Here is a 22,886-nt window from a genome sequence, read left to right on the forward strand (position 1 = left end):
AGCGCTTCCACCAGGCTGCCTTCACCTCCTCCTCCCTCGCCCCCATCCTCAGTGAGGCAAAGGAGGCTCAGCCGGCACAGGCTTTTCTGATTCCACCGCGGCCGGACAGCCGGGGGCAGTCTGAGAGAGGTCCCGGCCGCCCTGACCCCGCCCACCAGGCTGGCCACGCCGGGCTACGGGTCAACCTTTGCAAGGAGTGCCTCCCCCCAGGTTCGCTGAGCTCAGCGGGCCGGGAGAGTGGCGAGTGCGTTCACACTCAAATCGCCCTTCGAGATTGCAAACCTGCTTTGATGCTCTGGGAGCGAAGGGGGCCCCTAAGTGAGGCGGTTCATAAATAATATATTCTGAAATACTCGATAGAGGGGAAATGGTTCCTCTCGAGGCCTCCTGCCCCCACCCCCCGGCCGGGCTCCTTTCCAGCTTTCGGGAGTGGCGGTCTGGTCCGTCCCCCAGGAGCTCGTGACAGCGCGGGGTGGCAGGTGGGGAGTGGGGGGCCGGAGGCGTCCACGCGCGGGGACACACCCCTCCCCCGACCCGCCCAGTGTTAAGCTGCAACACGGCCGGAGGAGGCCCAACTCTCCCCAAACCCGCGTCTCCGCAGAAAAGTCTGCAAGAAGTTGGAGGGGCACGCCCGAGCCCACCAGGGTCCCCCGCCGCCCCCCGGGGCCCCGGCCCGCCCGACCCAGGGACGCCACTCCCGCCGCGGGGGCTGGCGGGGCGTGGACGCTGCTCCGCGGGGCTGCGGCTCTCGGGAAGAGCGGCGTCTTCTAGAAGGGTGGGGTGGGCAGCGCCGTGCCAGGCACCGGGGCGCGCGGCGCAGGACACTCACCGCTTCCTGGTGGGCTCACCGTGGGGCCCGCCCCGGCGCCGCTGGCGGCGGCGGCCGGGCTCGAGGGGCCGCGGCGACAAACCTTCAAGAGAGCAGCGGGGGTCCTGGCCCGGGCCGGGTAGCGCGCTGGAGCCCCGCTCCGCCCCGGCCGGCGCTCGGGGCAGCCGCCGCCGCCGCCGCGCGCACGCCTCCCACCGCCCCCTCCCTGGCCCCCGAGGGCGGTGCTGACGGCGGCCCCGCCTCGCCCGCGGGCGCCGGATCTCACCGGCCCGGCGCGGGGGCAGAGCGGGTCCCGCCCGCCGCCTCCTTAGGGAGCGGGCCAGGGGTGCGCCCGGCGCCCGGCGCCCGCGCCTCCGGCCTCGCGGGCTCCCCTGCCCTCCTTAGTTTCCTCTCGCCCGGCCCGAGGGTGAGGTCGAAGCGGGGGGAACCCGGGGAAAGTCTGGGCCGCGGCCCGGGGCGCGCTCTCTGCCGCGCGCCCCTCCCGAGGCTGGGTGCCGGGTCCCCTGCGGCTGTGCACCCCAGCCCTGGGTGGTGGAAGTTGGGCCGCGGGGTTCCCCCCACACCGGATGGCTGTGCTTGAGCAGGCCCCGCCGCCTGGCTGCGGAGAGGGGAGGGGGGAAGTGGGGGGCTCCAGCATCTCGCCACCCCCGCCCTGGGCCCTGGGGACACGTTGGCAGTGCACACCCTCCCCCCATCCCGGCTAGTCGCTGGCCTGTGGGGCTTCAGATGGCCCTCGTGATCAGAGGGCAGCTTCCCCGTGTCAGCGTCTGGCCCTCTGGCTCGCCAAACATGCTTTTGCACCCCACTTCTGGGGGTGAACCAGGGGGCGCGGCCCAGCTGGTGGGTGTTAGGACTTGCCTCCTGGCCGCTGGGCTGCCTTCAGGTTTCTGAGGACGCCCAGCTGATAGTCATTCCCCAATTCCCAGAGGTGTGGGTGCAGAGGCCTTTTATCCAAATGGGTTTCTCAGGAGGCCTCCCACAGAGGAGGCCTCTGCAGGCACCTACCCAGCATGCCAGGAAGAACAAAGCCACCCCCTAGCAAGTGTTTTTCATGTCATTGTCACAAGCCTGTCAGGCCAGCTCCGTCTTACAAGCCCAAGGTCTCCACACCCTGTGCTCTGTGTCCTTCTGGAGGCTTAGAAAGGGAAACTGAGTCTCAGACCAGGACAATGACACTCCTTCCGTGAATGCAGGAAAGAATCGGGTTGCAGGAAATAGAGTCAGCGCCCTAGCCGTGTTCTCCCTTTGAGTCATTCCTAAAAATATTACAATCTTTTGGTTCCCCTGACCGTATCCAGTCCAGAGGGACAGGCAGGAAATGTATCATGTCCCCCCCCTCCAAATAGAAGGACAGAGGTGGGGGGCAGGGTTAGGGGCCGGATGTCCCCCCACCCGTCCCCGTCCCTGCCTTCAGCCTCGGGAGGGAAGGTGGAATGTGAGGGTCCTGTGCCCTTGTTCCTCCCCAGCGAGCTGTGGGGCAGGGCTGCTTCGCATCATCTCCTGTGATCGTGGCAACAAAGGGTGGGGAGGCCTCCAGAGACGGCAGGCACAGCCAACCACATTCTTGTCACGGAAGCAAGGCCCTTTCTGCCGGCCGAGAAGCCCTGAGCAGGCCGAATGCTGGGCACTGGTTGTGAGATCAGCCTGTCTCTGGGCCCCAGTTTCCACAAGGAGAAATGGGGACCCATACATTTCTTTTTTTTTTTTTTTTTATACAGCAGGTTCTTATTAGTTATCTATGTTATACATATTAGTGTATAGACCATTCATTTCTGTAAGCACTTTTTGAGCATCTATTCTGCGCCGGGCACCGGGTACCGCAGTGAACAGCATAACTGTCACTGACTGAGCGCTCTTTAGGCACGTGGCCTGCTGTCACCGCCTGCTCAGGACAGCCCTGCTCTCTCCATTTCCCAGGTGTGGGGCCCGCAGCAGAGGGAGGCCACAGGTCATCCCGCCGCTGAGTGGTGCGTTCCGACCTGTGCCCTGCTGTCCTGCCCCAAGCAGAGAGGGGAGTGGCCAGTCCCTAGGGGGAGTTTGGCCCAACTCAGCACTGGGGGAGGGGACGCGGGGCTAATGTGAGGAGGCCCAGGCGGATGCGTTCTGTCGACTGTATGGGGTTGAGATGAGGAATGGAAAGAATCCAGTTTAATTTGCTTCCTCCCCCAGGAGGCCTGAGAACAGCAGGGCTTGTGCTGCAGGATCAGGGTTTCTCAATGTCAGCACTTGGACGCTGGGGCTGGGTAATGATCTGCCCTGGGGGGCTGCCCTGGGCACTGTAGGATGCTGGGTGGCATCCCTGGCTTCCACCCACTAGAGGCCAGTAGCATAGCCCCCTCCCCAAGTGGTGACAACCAAAAACCTCCCCCGACATTGCCAGGGGACACCCTGGGGGGCACGACTGCTAGTGCCTTGAGAACCCCTGAGAGTATTCCAGTGGGTTCCAGCCCTGGCAGCATGCCAGGATCCCCGAGGGCGGTGCTTAACCAATAAATAAATACAAATGAATGAAGCAAACACCCAGACTCGGGTTCACCCCAGGAATCCTGACCTAATTGGTCCAGGCAGGGCCCAGGTATGGGTGTTTGTTGTGTAAAAACTCCCACGTACGTTAATCGGCTGATACCACGGAGAAGCTCGATTTGAGGGTCAGAGCCCACTTGGAAGGATAGAGACTTCAGACACAGATCAACCTAATGCACATCTGTGCGGTCTGGACGGGTCCTGATTTGAACAAACCAACTAGAAAAATATATTTGTGAGATACTAGAAAATTGAACATAGTCTGGGTATTAGATCATATTAAGAAATTACTGGGACTTCCCTGGTGGTCCAGTGGATAGGACACCACGCTCCCAGGGCAGGGGGCCTGGGTTCGATCCCTGGTCGGGGAGCTAGGTCCCACACGCATGCCGCGACTGGGAGTTCGCACGCCACAACTAGGAAGATCCCGAGCGCCGCAACTGGGACCCGACGCAGCCAAATAAATAAATAAATATTTTTAAAAAAGAAATGACTACTAATGTTAATAGTTGTGACAGTGATATCACTGTGTTTTCTAAAGCCCTTATCTGTTAGTGATCCACGTGGAAAAGTATTTATGAGTGAATTAGTATGAAGATGAGGTTTGCTTTAAAAGACATGGAAAATAAAAAGGTGGCAGAGTGAGGGTGGGAGGGGTAGAGGGAGATGAAGACAACGGCAAATGTTGATAATAGTTGAAGTTAAGTGATGGTTAGATGGAGGCTCATTATACTATTCTCTCTACTTTTGTATGTGTTTGAAATTTTCCGAAATAAAGTGGGGTGTTTTTTTTTTGTTTTTTTTTTTAAAAGAGAGAGAGAGCCCACTTGGATGCCATTTTCCTGGCAGCCAGGTGAGGTGCCCAGGAAGTTGGTCTTGTTTTGGGGTGGGGGGGGTAGAGGAAGCTGGTGGTGGGGACCCCACGGGCTCTGGAGGAGAGTTCAGCTCAGTGGGCTTACCTTGCACCACGCACCTGGAAGCAGCTGCAGTGACTGAAGAGGAGGGGTCAGCCTTGAACCCACACACCCTGGAGATCAAGCCAGCAGCCCCCACCTGTCTGTGATCAGAATCGCCCGGAGCTTTGGGAAAAGGCAGGTGCTGGAGGTGGGGATTCCTCAGGCGTGGGCCCCAAGGGGTGGTGATTTGGGAAGTCGGGCCCCTAAGGCTTGTCCCGCAAAGCCCTCCCTTCTCAGCCCCTTGGTCTGCAGGGGACGCAGGCGAAGGCTAATGAGAGCAATTCCACCCTCTCCTCCCCTTGGGGACTCAACTCCTGTGCACGATTCTACAAGGATTCCAACGTGCATGGAGCACCTGCCACGTGTCAGCAACGGTTCCAGGCTCTGAGGATACAGGGAGTGAACGGGACAGTCCTTGCCCCGCGTGGATGTCAGAGTCTAAGTGCTAAGGAGGGAAAATAAAACAGAGGAGGCTGTAAAGGGTGGGGGGGGCTAAAACTTTAGACGAGGTGGATGAGAACTCGGAGAAGGTGGCCTTTGAGAAGCCGCCGAAGGGGGCCGGGCCCCGCGTGAGTATCAGCAGGAAACGCTTGCTGTGAGGTCCTGGGTTCAGGGCATGGCCCATGGAGGGCAGAAGAGGACCAGATTTGTAGGACGGCTCTTCCTCCTGAGATGTCCCTCCCCCCTGCCCTTGTCCAGTTAGCTCCCCCCGACTTTCACGGATCTGGGCAAGCGTCCCTTTGCCTGGCAGACCGCAGGCTGCCGTGGGTTCATCAATGCGATGACTGAAGGTCTGGGTCTCACTGGCAGGGAAACCCCTGGAGGACAGGGACCAGGTCCGCAGTACTGGCCTCCCAGCCTCGGCCTGGGGCGCAGGGCCCAGCACAGGGCAGGCGCTCCGGACACACGTGTGGAATGCATCGGGGGTTTGAACAAACCAACAAAGAACTGCAAGTCCTGGGAAGCTTTCCGGGGACCGGGGGACCAGACGCATTGCAAGGAGAGCAGCAGGTGCGAGAGCCCATTCCCGGAGGGAGCCATCTGCTTGAATGCGAAGCCAGGGGAGCTGCCCGGGGCGGCTGCTGGGGAGGGAGCGACTGTAAGGTTGCCCAGCCCAGAACAGGGAGGGCATGGTTCTGTCTGCACAGCCCTGCCCGCCTGTGCCCCTTCTAGTTGCCAGCAAGGGGCAGCGCGGGTGAGGACAGTGGTGGAGGCGAGGCGGCACTGGAGCCACCCCAGGGAGGGGACCAGAGGGAGCCGAGGGGAGGGGCAGGGCTGAGACAACAGCGCTCGCCCCAGACATTTTCTGAGCCTGGAAGGACATCAGGGCAGGCCCAAGGCTCAGCAGGGGCTGTCGCTGGCTAAAGACCATCCCAGCCCAGGACGCCTTTGAATAGGGGCACTTGGGAGCCCCCAGCCGTGGCAGCAGGGTGGGAGAGTGGGTGCCCTGCAGACTGGACGGCCAGCAGACCCTGCATGGGTCTGAGAAGCCGGGCCTTCCTGGTCCCCACGGCATGACCTCCCCACGCCCAGAGAGCGCTACCCACTCACACGTGGCATTGGAGGATTTCGGGCCCAGAGGGGCTCCACAAGCTGTCGAGGAGGGTGGGGAGCAGGGCTGGTGGGGGGGGAGGGGGGAGATCAGTCCATTCACAACCCCCCAGGCCTCACCTGCAGCTAATTCCCTATTTGAGGCATGTCTGTGAAATTCAGTTTCATATTCAACAATCATTTGTTGATCATAGTGGTAGGTGAAAGATGGCTGCAGGCTGCAAATTCTTCCTCCCTCCCCCACTGAAAGGCGACATTTATTTCCTCTCCTTGACCCTATGGCCCTGAGACTGCGAGGCCAACAGAACGCAAGAGAAGCAATGAAGTGCCTTTTCCGGGACTAAGCCCTACGGAGCCCCAGGGGCTTCTGCTTCCTCCATCTGGGAAGATTTGCTCTCCGGAAGGCTCCCTCTCAGAACCCCACCGTCATGCTGAGACGCCCAAGACACAGGGAGAGCCCGGGTGTAGACTGCCTGGCAGAGCTCCGGCTGAGCTCCCAGCTGATGCCCAGTCCCCCGCACCCGCCATGTGTGTGAGCCAGGCTGGACATCCAGCCCAGGCAAGTCCCCACCAGGTGACAGCAGCCCCAGCCGGTGCCATGAGATGCCCAAGAACCACCTGGCTGAGCCCAGGCAACCCACAGAGTTGGGAGAAAATATACAATGGTGGCTGTTTTAAGTTACTGCTGTCTTACGTTTGGGGATGTTTGTTACAGAGCAATAGGTCGCTGAGCCAGGCTCCTACTAAGTGTCAAGCAGAGACGTGATCTAACTGCAGCTTTAATTTGCTGCAATTAGATTTATGAACTGTTCCAATGTCCAAAAAAGCAGAGAGCATGAGAAAATATACACCTATAACTTGCTACCTTCGCTTGAGGTTTTTTCCCCCTAAGAATTCGTTGTTGCAGGTATTTGAAGATCTGCGGTCACTCCCTCATCCCATTCTCTCCCCTCCCTCCCGTCCGACGTTGGGGTTAGCCTTCCCCCCTGTGCTGTTACTGTCCTGCTGTCCACCTGTGCACCCACAGACAGGCTGCAGTCTTGGCTAATCTCCACAGCCATCTTGCCAGGCAGTAGGCACTGCTATCCCATTGTACAGATGAGGAAACTGAGGCTCAGAGAGGTGAAACGGCCTGGACTGAGGACGTCTGGCTGCAAAGGGGCAGGGCCGGCCTCTCTCACCAGGACCCACCAGTACGGAGTGGGTGGCAGGTAGTTCCTTTCTTTCTGGGGAAACCCTTGTGTGCATGTGTGTGCCCGCACTTGTACTGCGGGATTTTGGAATGCAGTGATATGACGCCTGGAATTTATTCAGAGGATGGGAGAACAGACGAGAATGGCCCTGGAAAGGCCAGTGTTGGATCCGGGTGATGGGTACGTGGGGATTGGTTGTGCTGTCTCCTCTCCACATGCAAGTTTGAAAATTCCCGAAGTTAGAAAAGCAACGCAGGCCCTGGGGAGACGGGTCCCAGGTGAAGGGTACGCGGGCCATGTGGGCCGGGACACCCCAGTCTGCAGGCCTGTCTGCCCGAGAGGATCACCGGAGAGCCACAGACTCGCATTGTAGCTCCAGAGGCCAGGCCGTCAGAAGGGGCCCAGGGCTTAACCCCACCCCGGAAGAGGCTGAGACGCCCCCTTCCACACCCCAGGCTGGGTCTGGCCCCTCTTCAGTGCTCCCAACTCCGCCCGGGGCCCTCCAATCTCACTTCGTCTCCCCCCAGAGCACAGGCTTGACTTGGAGCAGTGGTGATGAGTCCCTCGTCTCTGCGTCCCCTGCTGGCCGGTGCCTGGCCCGTGCTGGTTTAGTGTCCCCGGGGGACAGCTTCTGCCTGGGCTTGCTGGGTCCGGGGAGGGAGCCTCCTTTTGCCTCCGGGGGGTCAGCCGTCGGGAGGCGAGGCAGCAGGTCTGGAACCCTTATTTGGGGTGACACCTCTGTGACCCCTCGCAGTCTGTGGAGCCTCAAGCAAGTCACTCAGCTTTTTGAGTCTCTGTTTTTCACCCTGAAGTGGGGTAAGGAGCACCAGCTCCGAGGGCTGCAGTAAGGATCCAAAGTGAGAGTGAATGTAAATTCCCTGAAGGAACCACAATCCAAAGCTAAGGTTTGTTTTGAGCTAACTGGGCCCCAGGCACTGTTTTAAGTACAACTTTGCACAGCTTTCTGAGGTGGGTACTATCATTGTCCCCTTTTTGCACATGAGGTGACGGATGCCCAGAGAGGTGCTGTCACTCGCCCCGGGTCTTGGGCTAGTGAGGACAGAGCCTGGTTCCTGCGCTATGCCTGGCGCCAAAGCAGCGTCCACCAATAGAGGGGAAGTCACACATATCGATGGCCACTTCATCAAAATTAAAAACTTCAAAAGACACCATTAAGGAAACGAAAAGCCAAGCTGCAGACGGGGAGAACACGTTGGCAAATCATATACTGATCAGAGACTACATACATTAAAGGACTCTCAGAACTCAACAGCGAGAAGGCAAATAACCCAATTAACAACTGACATTTAAATTAAAAATTTTTTTTAAAAGATTAGAATAGATATTTCACCAAAGAAGACCTACAAATGGCCAAGAAGCACGTGAAAAGAAGCACAACGTCATTAGCCTTAAGGGTTTTGCAAGTCAAAACCACAATGAGATACCACTTCACATGCACTCGGATGACTTCAATCAAAAAAATAAAAGGAAAATAACAAATGTGGGTGAGAATGTGGAGAAACTCTTAAATTACTGCTGCGAGTGTAAAGTGATGCAGCCACTTCGGAGTCCAGCTTGGCAGATTCTTAGAAAGTTAAACATTTAGTTACCAATCTATCAATTCCACTTCTAGGCATCTACCCAAGAGAAATGAAAACACATGTCCACACAAAGACTTCTACACAGATGTTCACAGCAGCACTATTCACGAGAACCAAAAGGTGGAAAGAATCCAGCGGTCCGTCCACTAATGTATGGATAAGTAAACTGTGGTCCACCCACACCACGGAATATTACTCAGCCATAGATGGCAGGAAGCACCGGTATTTCCCGACACGGGTGCACCTCAAAGCCGTGATGCTTGGTTCAGGAAGCCAGACACAAAAAGCCACACAGAGGACGATTCCATGTATATGAAGTGTCCAGACAGGCAAAATGTATGGAGACAGAAAGAACACTGGTGGTTGCCAAGGGGATGAGGAGCGACTGCAGTGGCAGAGGGATCTGTAAAGTTACTAAAGATTACTGGGTCGTGCACGCAAAGCAGGTGAATTTTACGGTATGTGAGTTACACCTCATGAAGGCTGTAATACGACAACAACAACGACAGCCCCAGCTGCCACGTTAACACCTCCCGGGCGGGCACGGCCACAGGAGCGAGGGAGGAAGAGGCACGGCCCGCAGGGACTGGGCCCTGGAATGACCAGGGGACCCAGCCTGCTGCCGGGCAGAGGTCTCTCGGGCTCCGGGGCTTTTGCAAAGAGCGAGGTGGACGAGCTTCACCCCCAGCCTGAGGGCTGGCTCTGCAGCAGAGAGAAGGGGGAGCCCGGGACCCTCGTGGAGGGGCCGCAGCACCTGCAGAGAGGAGCGGGAGGGCAAAGGGTGGGCCCTAAAAACGAAGGGTGGGGGGGGCGTGGAAAGAGGAGGGGAGACAAAAAGCAGGAGCGACCCGAGCAGGAGAACGGAAGGAGGTGCAGGAGGAAGAGGAGGGGGGCGCCGCCCGGCACCTTGGAGAGCACCGTGACACCGACACCGCAGGCGGGCTGGGCAGCCCAGGGCCCCGAGTGAGGGGCTCACGTCGGCAGAGGGGCCGAGCCTCGTGTTTCCTAGCTCACACTTGTGACGGAGAAAAAGAACGAGCAGCCGTTCCTTCTTCAGTTCCTCAGGTACGGAGCACCTCACAGGTACTTGCTCTCTGTCGGGTGCCGGCAGCTTGGGGAACAGAAGAGCAGCATGGGGGCGGGGAGGGGAGCCCTGACATGTGTGGAGACAAGCATGATGGGGGGTCACGGGGGCAAAGTTCAGGGGCACAGGGCCAGATGGCAGGGTTCAGGGACAAGGCAAAAAGGCGTCCCTGAGGCAAGGTGATAGTATGGGAGTGACAGCAGGGCAGCCCTGCCTTGAAGTCCCTCGGGAGGCCGGGCAGAGGAGCCCAGAGGGTGAGGGCGGCGTGAGCCGCGGCTGGAGGTCAGAGGCGGCCAGACCCGCGGGCTCGGGGGTCATAGAGTTTGGTAGCAGCTGGTCATCGAGACGGTTTCGGCAGGTGGTGGGCAGATCAGAGGGGCTGCAAAGCTGGCTCCAGCCTGCCGCAGGGAGGGGGCGGGTGGGCTGGAGGGCCGGGGGCCGCACCAGGCCCTGTGGGTTCTCTGTGACCCAGGAAATTGTTCCAGAGTGGGGAAAAAACCCCCAAAAAACAATAAACGAAAACAAGATTGCAGCCGCAAGAAAGCTCTTCATGTCCTGATGCGGAAAGATCTCCAGGTGAAAAAAAGCAAGTTGCAGAAAGGTGTACAAACGTTCAGTCCTCTCGCTGAAAAGCGAGGAGAACACAAGGCCCTGCGTTTGTTTGTTCGTGTTTGCTGGGGTGACTCTGGAGGGTTCTGCAGAATCCAGCACCCTCGGCTGCCTGCAGTGGGAGGGAGTGGGGCCCTGGGCAGAGGCCAGGGGGACTTTTCGTTCCCTTCCCTTTAGCTCCTTTTGAAACTTGAATCAGGAGAATGGATTACTCAGTCCAAAAGTTAAAAAAAAAAAAAAAAAAAAAAAAATCCATGGGTTTTAAAGTATAGAGAAACCTGCAAAATAGAAGCTAATAAAAGTTTACTTAAGACACTGCAACGTTCTTCTGAGTTAAATTTGGTCTTCACAAAGTTTCAGTTCTTTGAAGACAAATTGAGGTTTCGCTTCACGAGCATTCCTGTGTGCTTGACTGTGCTTGTTAAATTTAATAAGTTACTTATAGCCACATAATTTCAAATGCCAAACTAAAAGAATTATTTTAAAAATGTTCCAGAACCAAAGGTGTTTAATGGTGGGTGTGGGTGGGATTTCTCATCAGTCTTCCAGCCTCTGGGCTGGGACCTCCCACGGCAGATGTGGAACCCCAGCCTGGGCTGGGGTTGAGCTCGTGGGTGTGGAGAGATACGGAGGGGTTCCTGAGAAGTGGGGGAGGAGTAGGCATGGATCTGTGACAAGGGGGACGTGGTGGGGACGGGAGGAATGGAGGAATTAACTCTGATTTTGCCAGATTCAGGGAAACAGCCGATCTTGGAACCATCTTGAAGATAAAAAGATCGGTACTTTGTGATCTGTAGGGAATTTGTTGCTTTTGATAGACATTCTTGTTCATAAACCAATATGTTCTTATAAGGACAGTAAGCGCCGTTTATTTGAGGGCACGTCCGGGGACCTCGTTATCCACACCCCAAAGCCCTGTGCCAAAGTCCACCCAGGGGTCAGAGGCAAGACCTGAGCCAAAGCTTTGCCCTTCTTTTTCATGGGCTTGAGTAAGCTTGGCTTTCCCAGCTCAGCTCAGTAGAAGCATTTCAAAGGGGATGTAGATGGGCCATGGGGAAAGTGGGTCAGGGACGATGGACGATGAGGGAGGTGGGTGTCCCGACAGAGCTACAGCATGCACTGGTGAAGCGCCCGGTACCAGGAAGGAGAATGAAGACCCAGGAAGTGTGGCCGATGGGGACAGCGTGGAGGGACAATCCTCCCTGCTCGACAGAGCCTGAGGGCATTGCCGGTCACCCGTCCAGCCTCGTACCTGATGGTCACCATTTGTTGCAGAGAAAAGAATAAACACCATCGTTAAGTATTTCCCACCTAAAACCATTAAAATATGTTGAAGCATTGTGCCTGAGGGGTCAGATTCGGCTACCTGAAACCTTAGCTTAAGTCAACTAGACTTCTTCCCAAAGATTCCAAACGGGTAAGGTTTCTGCACATCTTTGGAAAGAGCGGGGGATTCCCGGGCAATTCAGACCGGGCTCCGCATCTGCCAGGGGTAACTCCGTGGAACGCTGCGGGCTAGAGCCTGACAGCGCCTTCTTCAAGTCCTGCCCGGCTCAGCTGCCCAGACAGGCAGCTTCAAAGTTAACCTTTCTCAAGGCATCAAAGCGGGTGCCCTGGTGTGCAGGGCCCGGGCTCCGTGCCCAGGGGCCGAGTGCAGCTCTGCTTTCTTCCGGGAGGCCTTGGGCAGCCAGCGTGCCAGCGTGCAACCCTCAGTGTGGTCTCGGCCTCCCGGGGGGTTTGGATGAATGTACCCGGGACGGTGCCAGCAGGGTGGGGACGTCACACACAGTGGCTGGGAGGGGGCTGACCCCAAAGGGGCCTGAGCTGTTCTGCAGGACATTGTTTCCCTGGTCAGCGTGGGGCTTTCCGGGAGGCGCTGCTCAGGGGGAGGTCAGCCTGGCAGACACCCAGTGTTCCCTGCACAGGCAGCTGGCTCCCGCGGCCTCTCCCTCACTCCCCTGGGGCAGGAAGAGAAGGGAGGAAGGGAAGGGTGTCAGGGACCAGCTGCTCTGCACAGTCTGAGAACATCAGGGATGGGCCAGAGGGGGCTCAGATACACCGCAGTTCTGTTCTCAAAGCGTCGGGTCACACACTCATTCATTCATCAAACCTTCCCCAGGCACCTGCCACAGGGTGCCAGCCTGGTAAAGTCTAGGGCTATTTCTATCCAACAGAAATCTATTTCGAGCCACAGGTGCCATTTATCATTTATGATTTCCTAGTAGCCTTGTTAAAACAACTAAAAAAGAAACAAGTGATTTTCATTTTAGTAGCATATTCCATTTACCCTGATTTATCCACAAATTATCACTTCAACATGTCAGCAATATAAAAATTATTAACAAGATAGTTTACATTCTTTCTTTTCGTGCTAACTCTTCCAAAGCCGGTATGTATTTTACACTCAGAGCACATCTTGATTTGGCCCAGCTGCATTTCAAGTCCTCAGGAGCCACACATGGCTGCCGGCTGCCATATCAGGCAGCAGGGATCTAGAGGTGCAAAAACCAGTAACACCCAAACCTTCTGCTGAACGGGATCACTGCTCATTGGGGCGGACGGGGGGTGCAGACATGTAAATAACCGATTATGCGACTCAGAGCTTGCTAAGTGCTACAGGACGCAGGAGCAGGGATGCTCTGTCTAGAGTATCCTCCGTGGGCCCCTGGTCCCTGCTTTGCCATTTGATAACCGTGCACGGTGCCTGGCCAGCTCCGGCCGCTGGTAAGCATTTAAGGAATTAACTACGAGGAGGTGCCACTCCACACCCACGGAAATGAAAACTTAAAAGTGCTGGTCCCGGCCAGAGAGCTGCTCAGGGAGTGGAAGTGGGGCGACTGGAGAGCAACTGGGCACCATCTGGGGAAGCTAACCTCCGCCAGCCAGCCTCCCCACGGAGGGGTCTGTGTCCTGGGAAGCCTACACATGAGCGCCAGGAGGGGGCATGGGTGGGGGGTTCACTGCAGCATCGCGTATAAAAGAGCGAACTTGGAAAGGCTCTAACTGTTGGTCAGAAGAATGAATAGACAATCTGTGGCGTATTATCATGACCTGTTCATCCGATGGAGGACCACACAGCAGCCAATGTGAACGAGCTAGGTCTGCGTGCATCCACATGGAAATACTCAAAAGCATACTGAGTGGGAGACAGCAAAATTGTATGGTATGAAGTCGACTGGAGCATTTTGAAAAAGACAAAGCAGTCTATAACTGTACATAAGAACACTGTAGGACTATCTGAGGGGGTGCCCACCAGCTTCAGGTGAGCGATCGGTTCCGGAGAGAGAAAGGTGGAATAAGAGAGGAGGACAAAGGGACTCTTATCTCAACATCTGATCTGTTAAAAAATTCCGCAAATACAGCAAAATGCTAATATATGTTAAGTACCTGAGTGTGTGTTAAAGTATTCTCTGTACTTTTCTATGAGTGAAATATTTCATAATAAAAAATTAAAACTCCTCTGAATGTAAAAAAAAAAAAAAATGAATGAATGAGTGGCCTTGTGAAAGTCACCTGTCTTCTCTGTGCTTCATTTCCCACACCTGAAAGATGGGATAATAGTATCTGTGTCATTGAGTTGACGTGGGGCAAAAACGTGGCCACTTTTTCATGACCAGCATCTGGTAATAGAAGCTCTTAATCAGTAACAGTCCTGAGTGTTTACTGAGTGCTTGCCAAGTGCCAGACACAAATGAACTGACTTAATGACATCAGGTACAAAAGGCAGGCATCCTTGGGACTTCCTGGAGGTCCAGTGGTTAGAACTCTTCCACTGTGGGGGGCACAGGTTCAATCCCTGGTTGGGGAACTGGGATCCCACATGCTGTGTGGCGCAGCCAAAAAAAAAAAAAAAGCAGGCATCCTTATCCCCATTTTACAGATGAGAATACCGAGGCAGAGTTAGTTAAGTTGCCCAGCGTTACCAGCTAGTAAGTGGTGCAACTGGGATTTGAACTCAGCCAGCCAGGTTCAGAACTGGCATTTTGACCCCTTCTGTAGACTGCCTCTAATCAGTGCTGATTCTCTTTCCTTTTCCAGAGATTGAAAATTATTTTTCAAGTCTGCAGGTGCCAAATCACCCACAGGGCGCAGGGCCCACGCTAATCCCTGGAGAGGCAGGGGTGCCCACTCTGGCCGCAGACGGCTCACAGCCCTCTCCCCGGCACGGACGAGCCCCTCTGGAAGACCATAGTGCCCCCCACCGACTTTAGGGGACCCCCAAGCACACCAAGTTCCATCTGCTTATTAAATGCTGCTGAGGACTTGGCCACCAGCGGGCCCATTTTTACATCTCCCAGCTACAAAAATATTCAACAGGGTGGGGTGCACGCAGAAGGGGAAGTTCCAAGTCCAAATCCACCTTCAAGTTACCCTGGGGCTCCAGAGAGCAGCTCCCCTCCATGGAAGCCCCCCAACGACCTGGGCTGGGGAGTGAGGGGGTCACAGCCTCTGTGCAGCCCGAAAACGGCAGCGAGCTCTCCTCCACAAAAGATTTGTGCCGCAGACAAACATCCCCTCCCCTGGGCACTGCCGGCCAACAGCGAGAAGCAAGCAGACCTGCTTGTCCCATGTCACTTAATTTCAATGCCTCACTGAACCGAAATTGGAACGACTCACTTTGGTTTGGTGATGGGGTGGGGAGTGCGAAGCAGTAGCACTGCCACGTCTTTCTCTCCTATAAACTTCTGAAGTCTTTACGTTAAAAACACCCAGGAGTGCATTCTGCCATAAGAAAATAAAGGCACGGTTTTTACAATTCAGGAGCGGCCAGGAAAGTAACTGGCACACTGCTGGGCACCTGGCGGGAGGGAGCTCCACAGCGAGGACAGAGAGAGGGGGCCGCCCAAGCCTTCTGGGGGTCCGGAGGTGCAGCGGGAAGGGGGGGGGCGGGCTGCTGTCCCTGTGAGGCTCCCTGTGCCCCAGCTCTTACCTCTAGGAGGAGAGGTCGGTGGCCATCTCGCGCCTCAGGCTGGGCACGGTCGCTCGCTCTTCCTGGGTGGCCATCCGGGCTGTGGCAGCTCCCTGTCCCCTGTTGGCTGATCGTCCCCTGACTCTGCGCATATGGACTAAATGCCTGGCCTTCGCAGAGAAGGGAAATTATCTTTAAGCTCAGGCCTTCCAATGGCCCCCGTGGCTTTCGGAAGCTTACTCTGTGCCATTAATCCCTGGCTCACATCCCTGGTTTCTGGCCTCGAGCATAGGGGGATGAGCCAGCCGGAGCCCCGCCGAAGACAGAAACCCACGTGGCGGAGGATTGAAACCACGGCAGGGGAGGAAGAGACAGAGCGAGGATGGGACCATTTCTGGAAGGCTCCCCTAGGAAGGCAGCTGTGGGAGTCTTGTGGGGTCCTAGGGGGTGACACGAGGGTCAGTGGGGGAATGTCAGGAAGTGGTTCATAAAGCAGAAGGGGAAAGGTCTGGCATTTGGGACTGGGGTGAGCTCCCCAAGTTTGGGTGTGTCGGGCACGCCGGTCACCGCGCTGGCTTTACTGGGATGGTTGACCTGATGACCTGAGAGCCTGGGAGGGAGGGTGTCCAGGCTCCACTGTCACCGTGCACCCCTTGTGAGCAGGCCTCCTGTGGCCTCGGCTCTCCAAGCAGGCGGGACCTCAGGGAGGAGGAGAGCAGAACTCAGCGCCCTGCCGTCGCCCCCAGCAGGTGGGGGGCACCCCTAACAATGGTGGTGGGAGAGGCTCTTGTGCTCCAATGACGCCCACGTGAGATGCCAGACAAGCAGCCTCGGGGCAAGAAAGCAACCCTGGTCCTAGCCTAGGTGCTTCAAAGCCATGTAGCAGGCCAGACGAGAGCAGGCAACGGCATGATCTGCAGGTGGAGAGCTGCGAGGTCTTCACACGGGGCCGAGAGCTGTGGTTGGGGGGTGAGACCAGGCTGGCAGAGAGACCAGGGCTTTCCAGTTCACTGATGAGACCCAAGTCAGCCCTGGCAAGGACGTTTGCTCAGACCTGGAAAACCCACCCGAAGCCATCGCTCACCCCAGTCCCAAAAGGGAAGACAGGCCTCTTCCCCCAGCACCTTCCCCAGGCTTAGCTCTGGAGCCTTCTGCAGTTCTAATGGAAGCATCGCTGAAAGGCTCCACTCTGACATCCCCCTCCACGCCCCCCCACCCTGGAGTAAGGAATGTTCCTGCAGTTAAAGCCCGGAGCCTGGGAGGCAGAGTAAACGGAGTTGGGTGTAGGGGTCACCAGTGCGTTTTGGGCTCCCATGCCGAGAACACAGCCGTCCGAGTGGGAGGACCAGAGGCCTTTTGCAGCAGGTCAGGCTGGAGAATTCGGCCTCTGCTCCGCTGCGCGCAGTCCTGGGGGTAACTAAACGCTGTCCACGGCTGAGCTTGGCCTCTGCTGTGTTCACCGCTCCCACGCACGTCATTCTGTTGTAACAGGGCTGAAGCCAAGGCCCCTGCGCGAAGGGGGCCCAGGCGCAGCTGGAGGCCGGAGGGAAATGACCGTGGTGGCAGTTTTCCCAGACTTGTCCTGGCTTCTAGAATTCTGTTGTCGCCACATGCGTCAAAGCACGTTCCTGACACTGGTCCAGCCCCTCTGCTTGGGGTGGGAAGGGCCAGACCAAGGTGGGCCGTCACGTGGGCCAGGTGAAGACGGCTCAGCTCTAACCTCAGACTCTTCCATGGCCGGCATCTGAGTCCCTGGGGCCAAGCGCTGAGCGTCACTACAGGCCTGGCCAAGCCCGCAGCTGGCGAACTGGCGACCGGACCGTTTGTACTTCCTTCCACAGGCGCACCTGAAGGAAAGGGGCCCTGCATTTTGGGGGTTTTGTATCCGGTCAGAGCCTGGGCTGGCAGGTGCTCCAGTGGCGGGGGGCAGGTTCCAGGGAAGGGCCCTGCAGCCTCACCTCTTCGTCTTTAGTTGATTGGGGAGGCTTTGCTTGTCCTGGGGCCCAGGAAGTTTCTGGCTGATGAAAGCTAAGTGTGCCACCATGAAAACGTGGTTCTCCTGGCCCTGAGAGGGCCGGCAGTGGGGAGGTGGATGGCAAAGGCCGTCCCTCTTAAGGGTGGAGAGGTGAGCTGAGATGCGGTGGGACCCGCACAGCCCTGTGCACTCCTTCCCCGTGACTCAGCTAACCAGAGTCACAGCTGGACTGTCTGGGGTGCTGGGTGGTCTCGTGCCAGCTGACAGCTCCCTGTGGAGCGGCGACAATAAATGACAGGATTTGTTCAGCTCCAGGCTTAGCCAGTGACCCTCAATCTCCAACCCAAACCAGCCACGGACAGTGAGACAGCCAGCCAGGCTCTGCTAGAGGAGCTTCTCAGAGACACACATCTCCAGGTGTCTCCCTGCAGCATCTGTCTCTGGGGTTCTGACAGGTGCCCCCCAGGTGGCTCAGGAAGCTGGCGCCATCGAAGGCATTTCACAGGAGATACCAGGCAAGGTGGGCAGTGGGTGGGCATGTGCTCTCACATCCCATGTTCTCTCTGATCACAGGGAAGCCCTTGCTCGTTGGCACAGAGGAGGGAGACCTGTGTGCACAGAGGAGCACTTCCTTTTCCACGATTCACTGGAATGTTCCTCCTCTTTCTCCAGGCTGCTCCCCTGCCCTTTGGAGCCTGTACAGACAGCATCCACACTTCCTCTATGCTGGACACGGGGCACACTGCCTGGTCTGGATGTTCAGGTACGTGAGACATCAGAGGCGCGAATGGAAAGGACGAGATAAGTCAGCTGTCACCCTGGCCCCCAGGCACGACCCCCCGGCTGACGGTTCCCGCCCCCACTGCCAGGCTTTGACCACCACCCAATCCCCGGGCCCACAGGGTTGGGGGGCAGGGTGGAGCTGCAGGGAACAGCCGAGCAACAGGGTGGTGGCAGCCAGGGATAGTGGTCTCAACCTGCCCACACTCCCGGGGGCTGGTCACTCCCTGCCACCACGTCCTGGCTCTGTCCCGCCTCCCTGGCTGCTCAGGTGGGAGGCCCACCTGGGATGCTTCTCTGCCCCGGCTTCCCTCCACCAGAGGGACGGCCCTTACCTAGGGACTCAAGCTCCTCCTGTGTGTCTGCGCACCAGCTGTGGCCTTCACTGCACTGAAGGGCCTGTGGGCGGGGCCTGCAGGGGACTCTTCTCTACGCCTCTGCTCCCACACAGTGTCCCGACGGCTGACGGCTGAGTAAAGGAAGGGCCAGGAGTCAGCTGGCTTAGAGGCTGGGGGGGGGGGGGCAGCTCTGAGCACCCCCGATCTTCCTGCAGGCCCAGGGGAGGTGTGGGGTCCACAGGGTGTCTGAGGCTCTGCCCGCATGAAGCTGGTCTCAAAGGTGGGCTGCTTGGGAGACACATTTGGGAAGAATGCCAAGTGACTCCTTGCTGAAACTGGGAAGATACTTAACTTCCTTTGGGTCCCAGGCTTCTCCCCATCTGCTTTGCTCCCCCAGTCCCCCAACCAAAATGCACTCCCCTCTTCTCTGCTGCCGGCCTGCCCCACTCGCCCAGGTCCACTCCTGCCTCAGTTTCCCTCTGCCCGGATGTGAGTGGTGGCCCGGCGTGTGGCTGCGTCTGCAGGAGCATCAGCCCGCCTGGGTAACCACACTCGCGTGATTACGGGGAACGCTGCCCCTCCTGGATGATCCCGTAATGCCTGGAGGAACGGCGCCTTCCGCCTGGGGTTTCCGTGGGCGCAGAGCCTGCTCGTAAAGGCACCCCAGGTCTCCGTGAGTCTTGAGAACGGCTTCTTTGCCCAGAAGTAATTTAGCAGAGAGCTTGGCTGACCACGGGACAGCCATTTTACCAGCAGGATCTGCAAATGGCTTTGAACTCCTCAAAGTGAGTGAGGCCGGCACTGAGTCAATTGCAGGCATTAGAGGTGATGAACAGAACAGCTGGACTCTGGAAGGACCAGCTCTGAGCTGCAGGGCAGGATGAGGTGGGAGGCGAGGATGGTAGAGGCAGCAGGTGACACCCACAGTAGTCTTCCTTAAAAGTCTCGCAGAGGGACACGTCCTAAGGAGGCGAGGAGAAAGGCACAGCCGAGCTCCTCAGACAAAGCACTGTTGCTCCCTATTGGCGGAGGCCAAGTATTAAAGCCGAGTCTCAGGAATACGCCAGCGCAGTCGAAGGAGCCACGGAGGCCGCTGCTTCTTCGGATGCATGACACGACACCGTCACAGCACGCGAGATGGTGCCGGGAGGCCCAGGACACGTGAGTTGTGCGCAGCAGGGGGATTCTGCTTCTTCACATTTTCTTCCCATGAAAAGCTCTGTTTTCAATTTGCTTCTCCTTGATGACTTTACTTGAGCATATTTTTGATGTTTACTGGCCATTTGGATATCTCCTTTTGGGAAGTACCTGATCAGTTGGGTTGCCTGTTTAAGAAAATTGGTCTGAAAATTTTAATATATTTGGATAGATATATCAAAGTCTTTGTTGGGTGACTGTATTATAAATATCTTCTATCGCTCTGTGACCTCCCTTTTCACAGTCGTAATTTTTTTTTAATGAACAAAAGTTTTGATTTTAATGTAGTACAACTGATCACTTCTTTATGTGTACTGTTTAAAAATCTTTGCCAAGCCAAGGACATGAGTATATCCTCCTGTTATTTTCTGGAAAGCTTATCATTTTACTTTTCATATGTAGACCAATAATCCATGAGATACCACTACACACCACCAAAATGTCTCACATTCGAAAGACTGACAACGCAGTGTTGCTGAAGGTATGGAGAAAGTGGGGGCAGATGTTCAACTGGTAACATCCCCTAAAAAGCTGAACGTACACACCCCGACAGGCTCACTTCTGCACATAATCCTGAAAGAAACGTGTACGTATGCGCACAAAAGGACACATACAAGAAAGTTAGGGACTTCCCTGGTGGCGCAGGGGTTAAGACTCCACGCTCCCAGTGCAGGGGGCCTGGATTCGATCCCTGGTCAGGGAACTAGATTCCCACACGCATGCTGCAACTAAGAGTTCGCATGACACAACTAAGGAGCCCGTGTGCCGCAACTGAGGAGCCTGTGTGCCGCAACTAAGGAGCCCAAGAGCTGCAACTAAGGAGCTGGCAAGCCGCAACTAAGGAGCCCACCTGGCGCAACCAAACAAATAAATGAATTAAAGAAAAAAAGTTAATTGCAGCAAGATTTGTACCAGCCCAAGTCAGGAAAAACCCCAAATGTCCATCCACAGTGAAATGGAGAAATTGGGGTACGGTGATACAAAGAAATAACACACAACAAGGAAAATGCATGAAAAATTGCTGCATGTAACATGAATGAATCTCACACACAATTTGAATACATGCTGTACCCTTCCATTTATATAAAGCTCAAAAACCAGGCGGAACTAACCTAGGTTTGGGCATGAGGGGCTCCTGGGTGCTGGCAGTGTTCTAATGTCCTATATTTGGAGCTCGGTGGTAGTTACAAGAGCCTGCGCCTGCCCACTTTGTCCACTTTGTGAAAATTCACTGAGCTATGTACTTGTGATTTGTACACTTTTCTATATACCTGTTATATTTCAATAAGTAAATTTTATTAAGAAAAAAAAACTCTTGCCAAATATGTCTGAGACGGGAACGCAGAGAACGTAGGACGTGAATATAAAGGGCAAACTTAATGGTTCTGGAAATGAAGTGATTAAATAATCCAGAAATTATCAATTACATTTCTTTCAACAAATTTAAATCTAAGACTTCAGAATTCAAAAATAAAGAATTCTAACATTTAGGGGAGAGCATAGTCAGCAAATGGGGAGATTTCAGATGATTCCGCTTTTTCAGTTCCTACCTTTGTCAGGCTTGAACAGCAGCAGGTCTCTGGGGGTATGTCCCGCACGCTAGGGACGAGGACAGGGCCCTCGGGACACAGGAGGCAGCTGCACAGAACACTCTTGGTACAGAGCCGCCTCCAGGAAGTGGGAAGTACCGACAGATTCCAGATTTAATTTAAAAATTAAAGATAATCAACAGGTCTTCCTAGGTATAAGATAACTTGGGAGGCAGAGAAAGTATAAAATATTGTCCTTGCCCTGCCGTCCTGAGTCCAGGGGTTTGAGATGGCTCAGAAGCTGTTGAGTCTGGCATCACCTGCCTGCTTCCTGTTGCTCAAATGTTTACAGCACATTCACGCATTCTGTGCGTGGCACATTTTAAGAGAAAAAAATCAAAGAGCTTCCTGCTGAGACAGAGTTCACTCAGGAGACCTGAAGCCCGCCACAGTGAACTCTATGGAATTGTGATGCTTGAGCTGCTGACCTGTTGAATCAGCAACTTCACAGGGTCGGCCTAACGGTCCGAATCCTCCGTCCCTGGCCGAGTGTGTACAGTGGGGTAAGGCATTTCAGTTCTGAGGGTCTCTAACTCTTCACAATAACGCACGGATTCTGGTCAGAGGTCAGGGTTTTTAAAAGTATGGCCTGAATCACCTGCTAAAAGCTGACTTTTGGGCCTAAAATCTCAATGAATTTGGATTCTCAGGGCCTGAGCCCAAGAATCTGCACAAATTTCCTAATATTTTACTTGTAATTATGCATTTTACCTCTTAATTTACACTGGAAGCTCCTCAAATGTAGGCTTCCCATGCTTCCCACTTTGCATCTCAGTATCCAGGACATTAAAGGTCTCAGGAGATCCTGACGATGTGACAGCTTTCCATCACGTCTTCGTGAACGGGGGGAATGGGAGGATGGCAGAATGGGAGTGACTTCTAGGTTGTTTTTGATTTTCTACTGTGAACAGACACTGACATCGTAGTAAGACGGACAATGCATTAAGACTGGGGTGGGGGCAGGAGTGAGGCTGGGCAGCGTGGAAAGAGGAGGAACGCGGCTTCTCTGCTCCTCGTCTCCCAGGAGAGGCCCGTGCCCTCGGATCTGGCCGCAGGAGTCCTCAGGCAGTCACTTCTACCACCTGCGAAATGCAGACCCTAACACCCTTCCACATCCTTGGGGCTGGGGTGTGGGGCGCGGACTGGGAAGACAAGTGTAAACAAAGGGTTAAGGAAAGGTAAGCTGCTGTTACTGCTGAGAGCAAATGCTTTTATTCACTCATTCATTCCATAAACGTTCACTGAATGTTTACTATGAATAAGCACTTAGATCTTTCTCAGCAAAGGACTAAGTAGGCTTTTACCTTGGGGGTCAGTCCGGCCAATAGTATGTTGTAGAACTGTTAAAACATGAGCATGAAGAACGTTATTCAGCACAGCCCAAACACATTCTACTAAGAGCTAGCACACGGTATTAGTCCCTCTGGTCTTAACAACGTCCCTGCAAGTAGGTGCCATCACCCTCCTTTTTCAGACGAGACACGAGAGGTAACTTGCCCACGGCCACAGAGTTGAAGAGGCCAGCTGGGACGCACACCGCACACCGCTGCAGCCTGGCGCAGCTGTCTAAGAACCGGGGCGATGAGGCACTGCCCAGGCAACAGGAAGATCAGTTTTTGAGAACACCCTTCTCTGAGGCATGACCACCTCTTCAGTAGTGAGGTCAGCGCAACGGAGAAGGGCAGTTGGGGGACGACAGCGGGGTCCACTCTACACACTTCACGTAACCCTCAGCGCCCAGGGTGCACCCAG

At 55.6% G+C, this 22,886-nt stretch overlaps 1 protein-coding gene across 1 annotated transcript in view; it reads right to left on the reverse strand.

Moving 5' to 3' along the window:
• The window catches only part of LOC309648498 (uncharacterized protein C16orf74 homolog), a gene marked incomplete at its 5' end in the record, with an annotated part of 46,606 nt that extends 29,307 nt beyond the window's left edge, over nt 1–17,299 (reverse strand). Inside the window, 4 exons of the mRNA XM_082437117.1 lie at nt 830–1,135; nt 1,181–1,427; nt 16,976–17,102; nt 17,214–17,299. Coding sequence (XP_082293243.1) covers nt 830–1,135; nt 1,181–1,427; nt 16,976–17,102; nt 17,214–17,299 — 766 coding nt within the window. The remainder of the gene's footprint in view (nt 1–829; nt 1,136–1,180; nt 1,428–16,975; nt 17,103–17,213) is intronic.
• Between the last annotated feature and the right edge of the window lie 5,587 nt (nt 17,300–22,886).

The sequence above is a fragment of the Balaenoptera physalus genome, assembly GCF_965194825.1.
Source record: "Balaenoptera physalus genome assembly, chromosome: 19".
Taxonomy (NCBI): domain Eukaryota; kingdom Metazoa; phylum Chordata; class Mammalia; order Artiodactyla; family Balaenopteridae; genus Balaenoptera; species Balaenoptera physalus.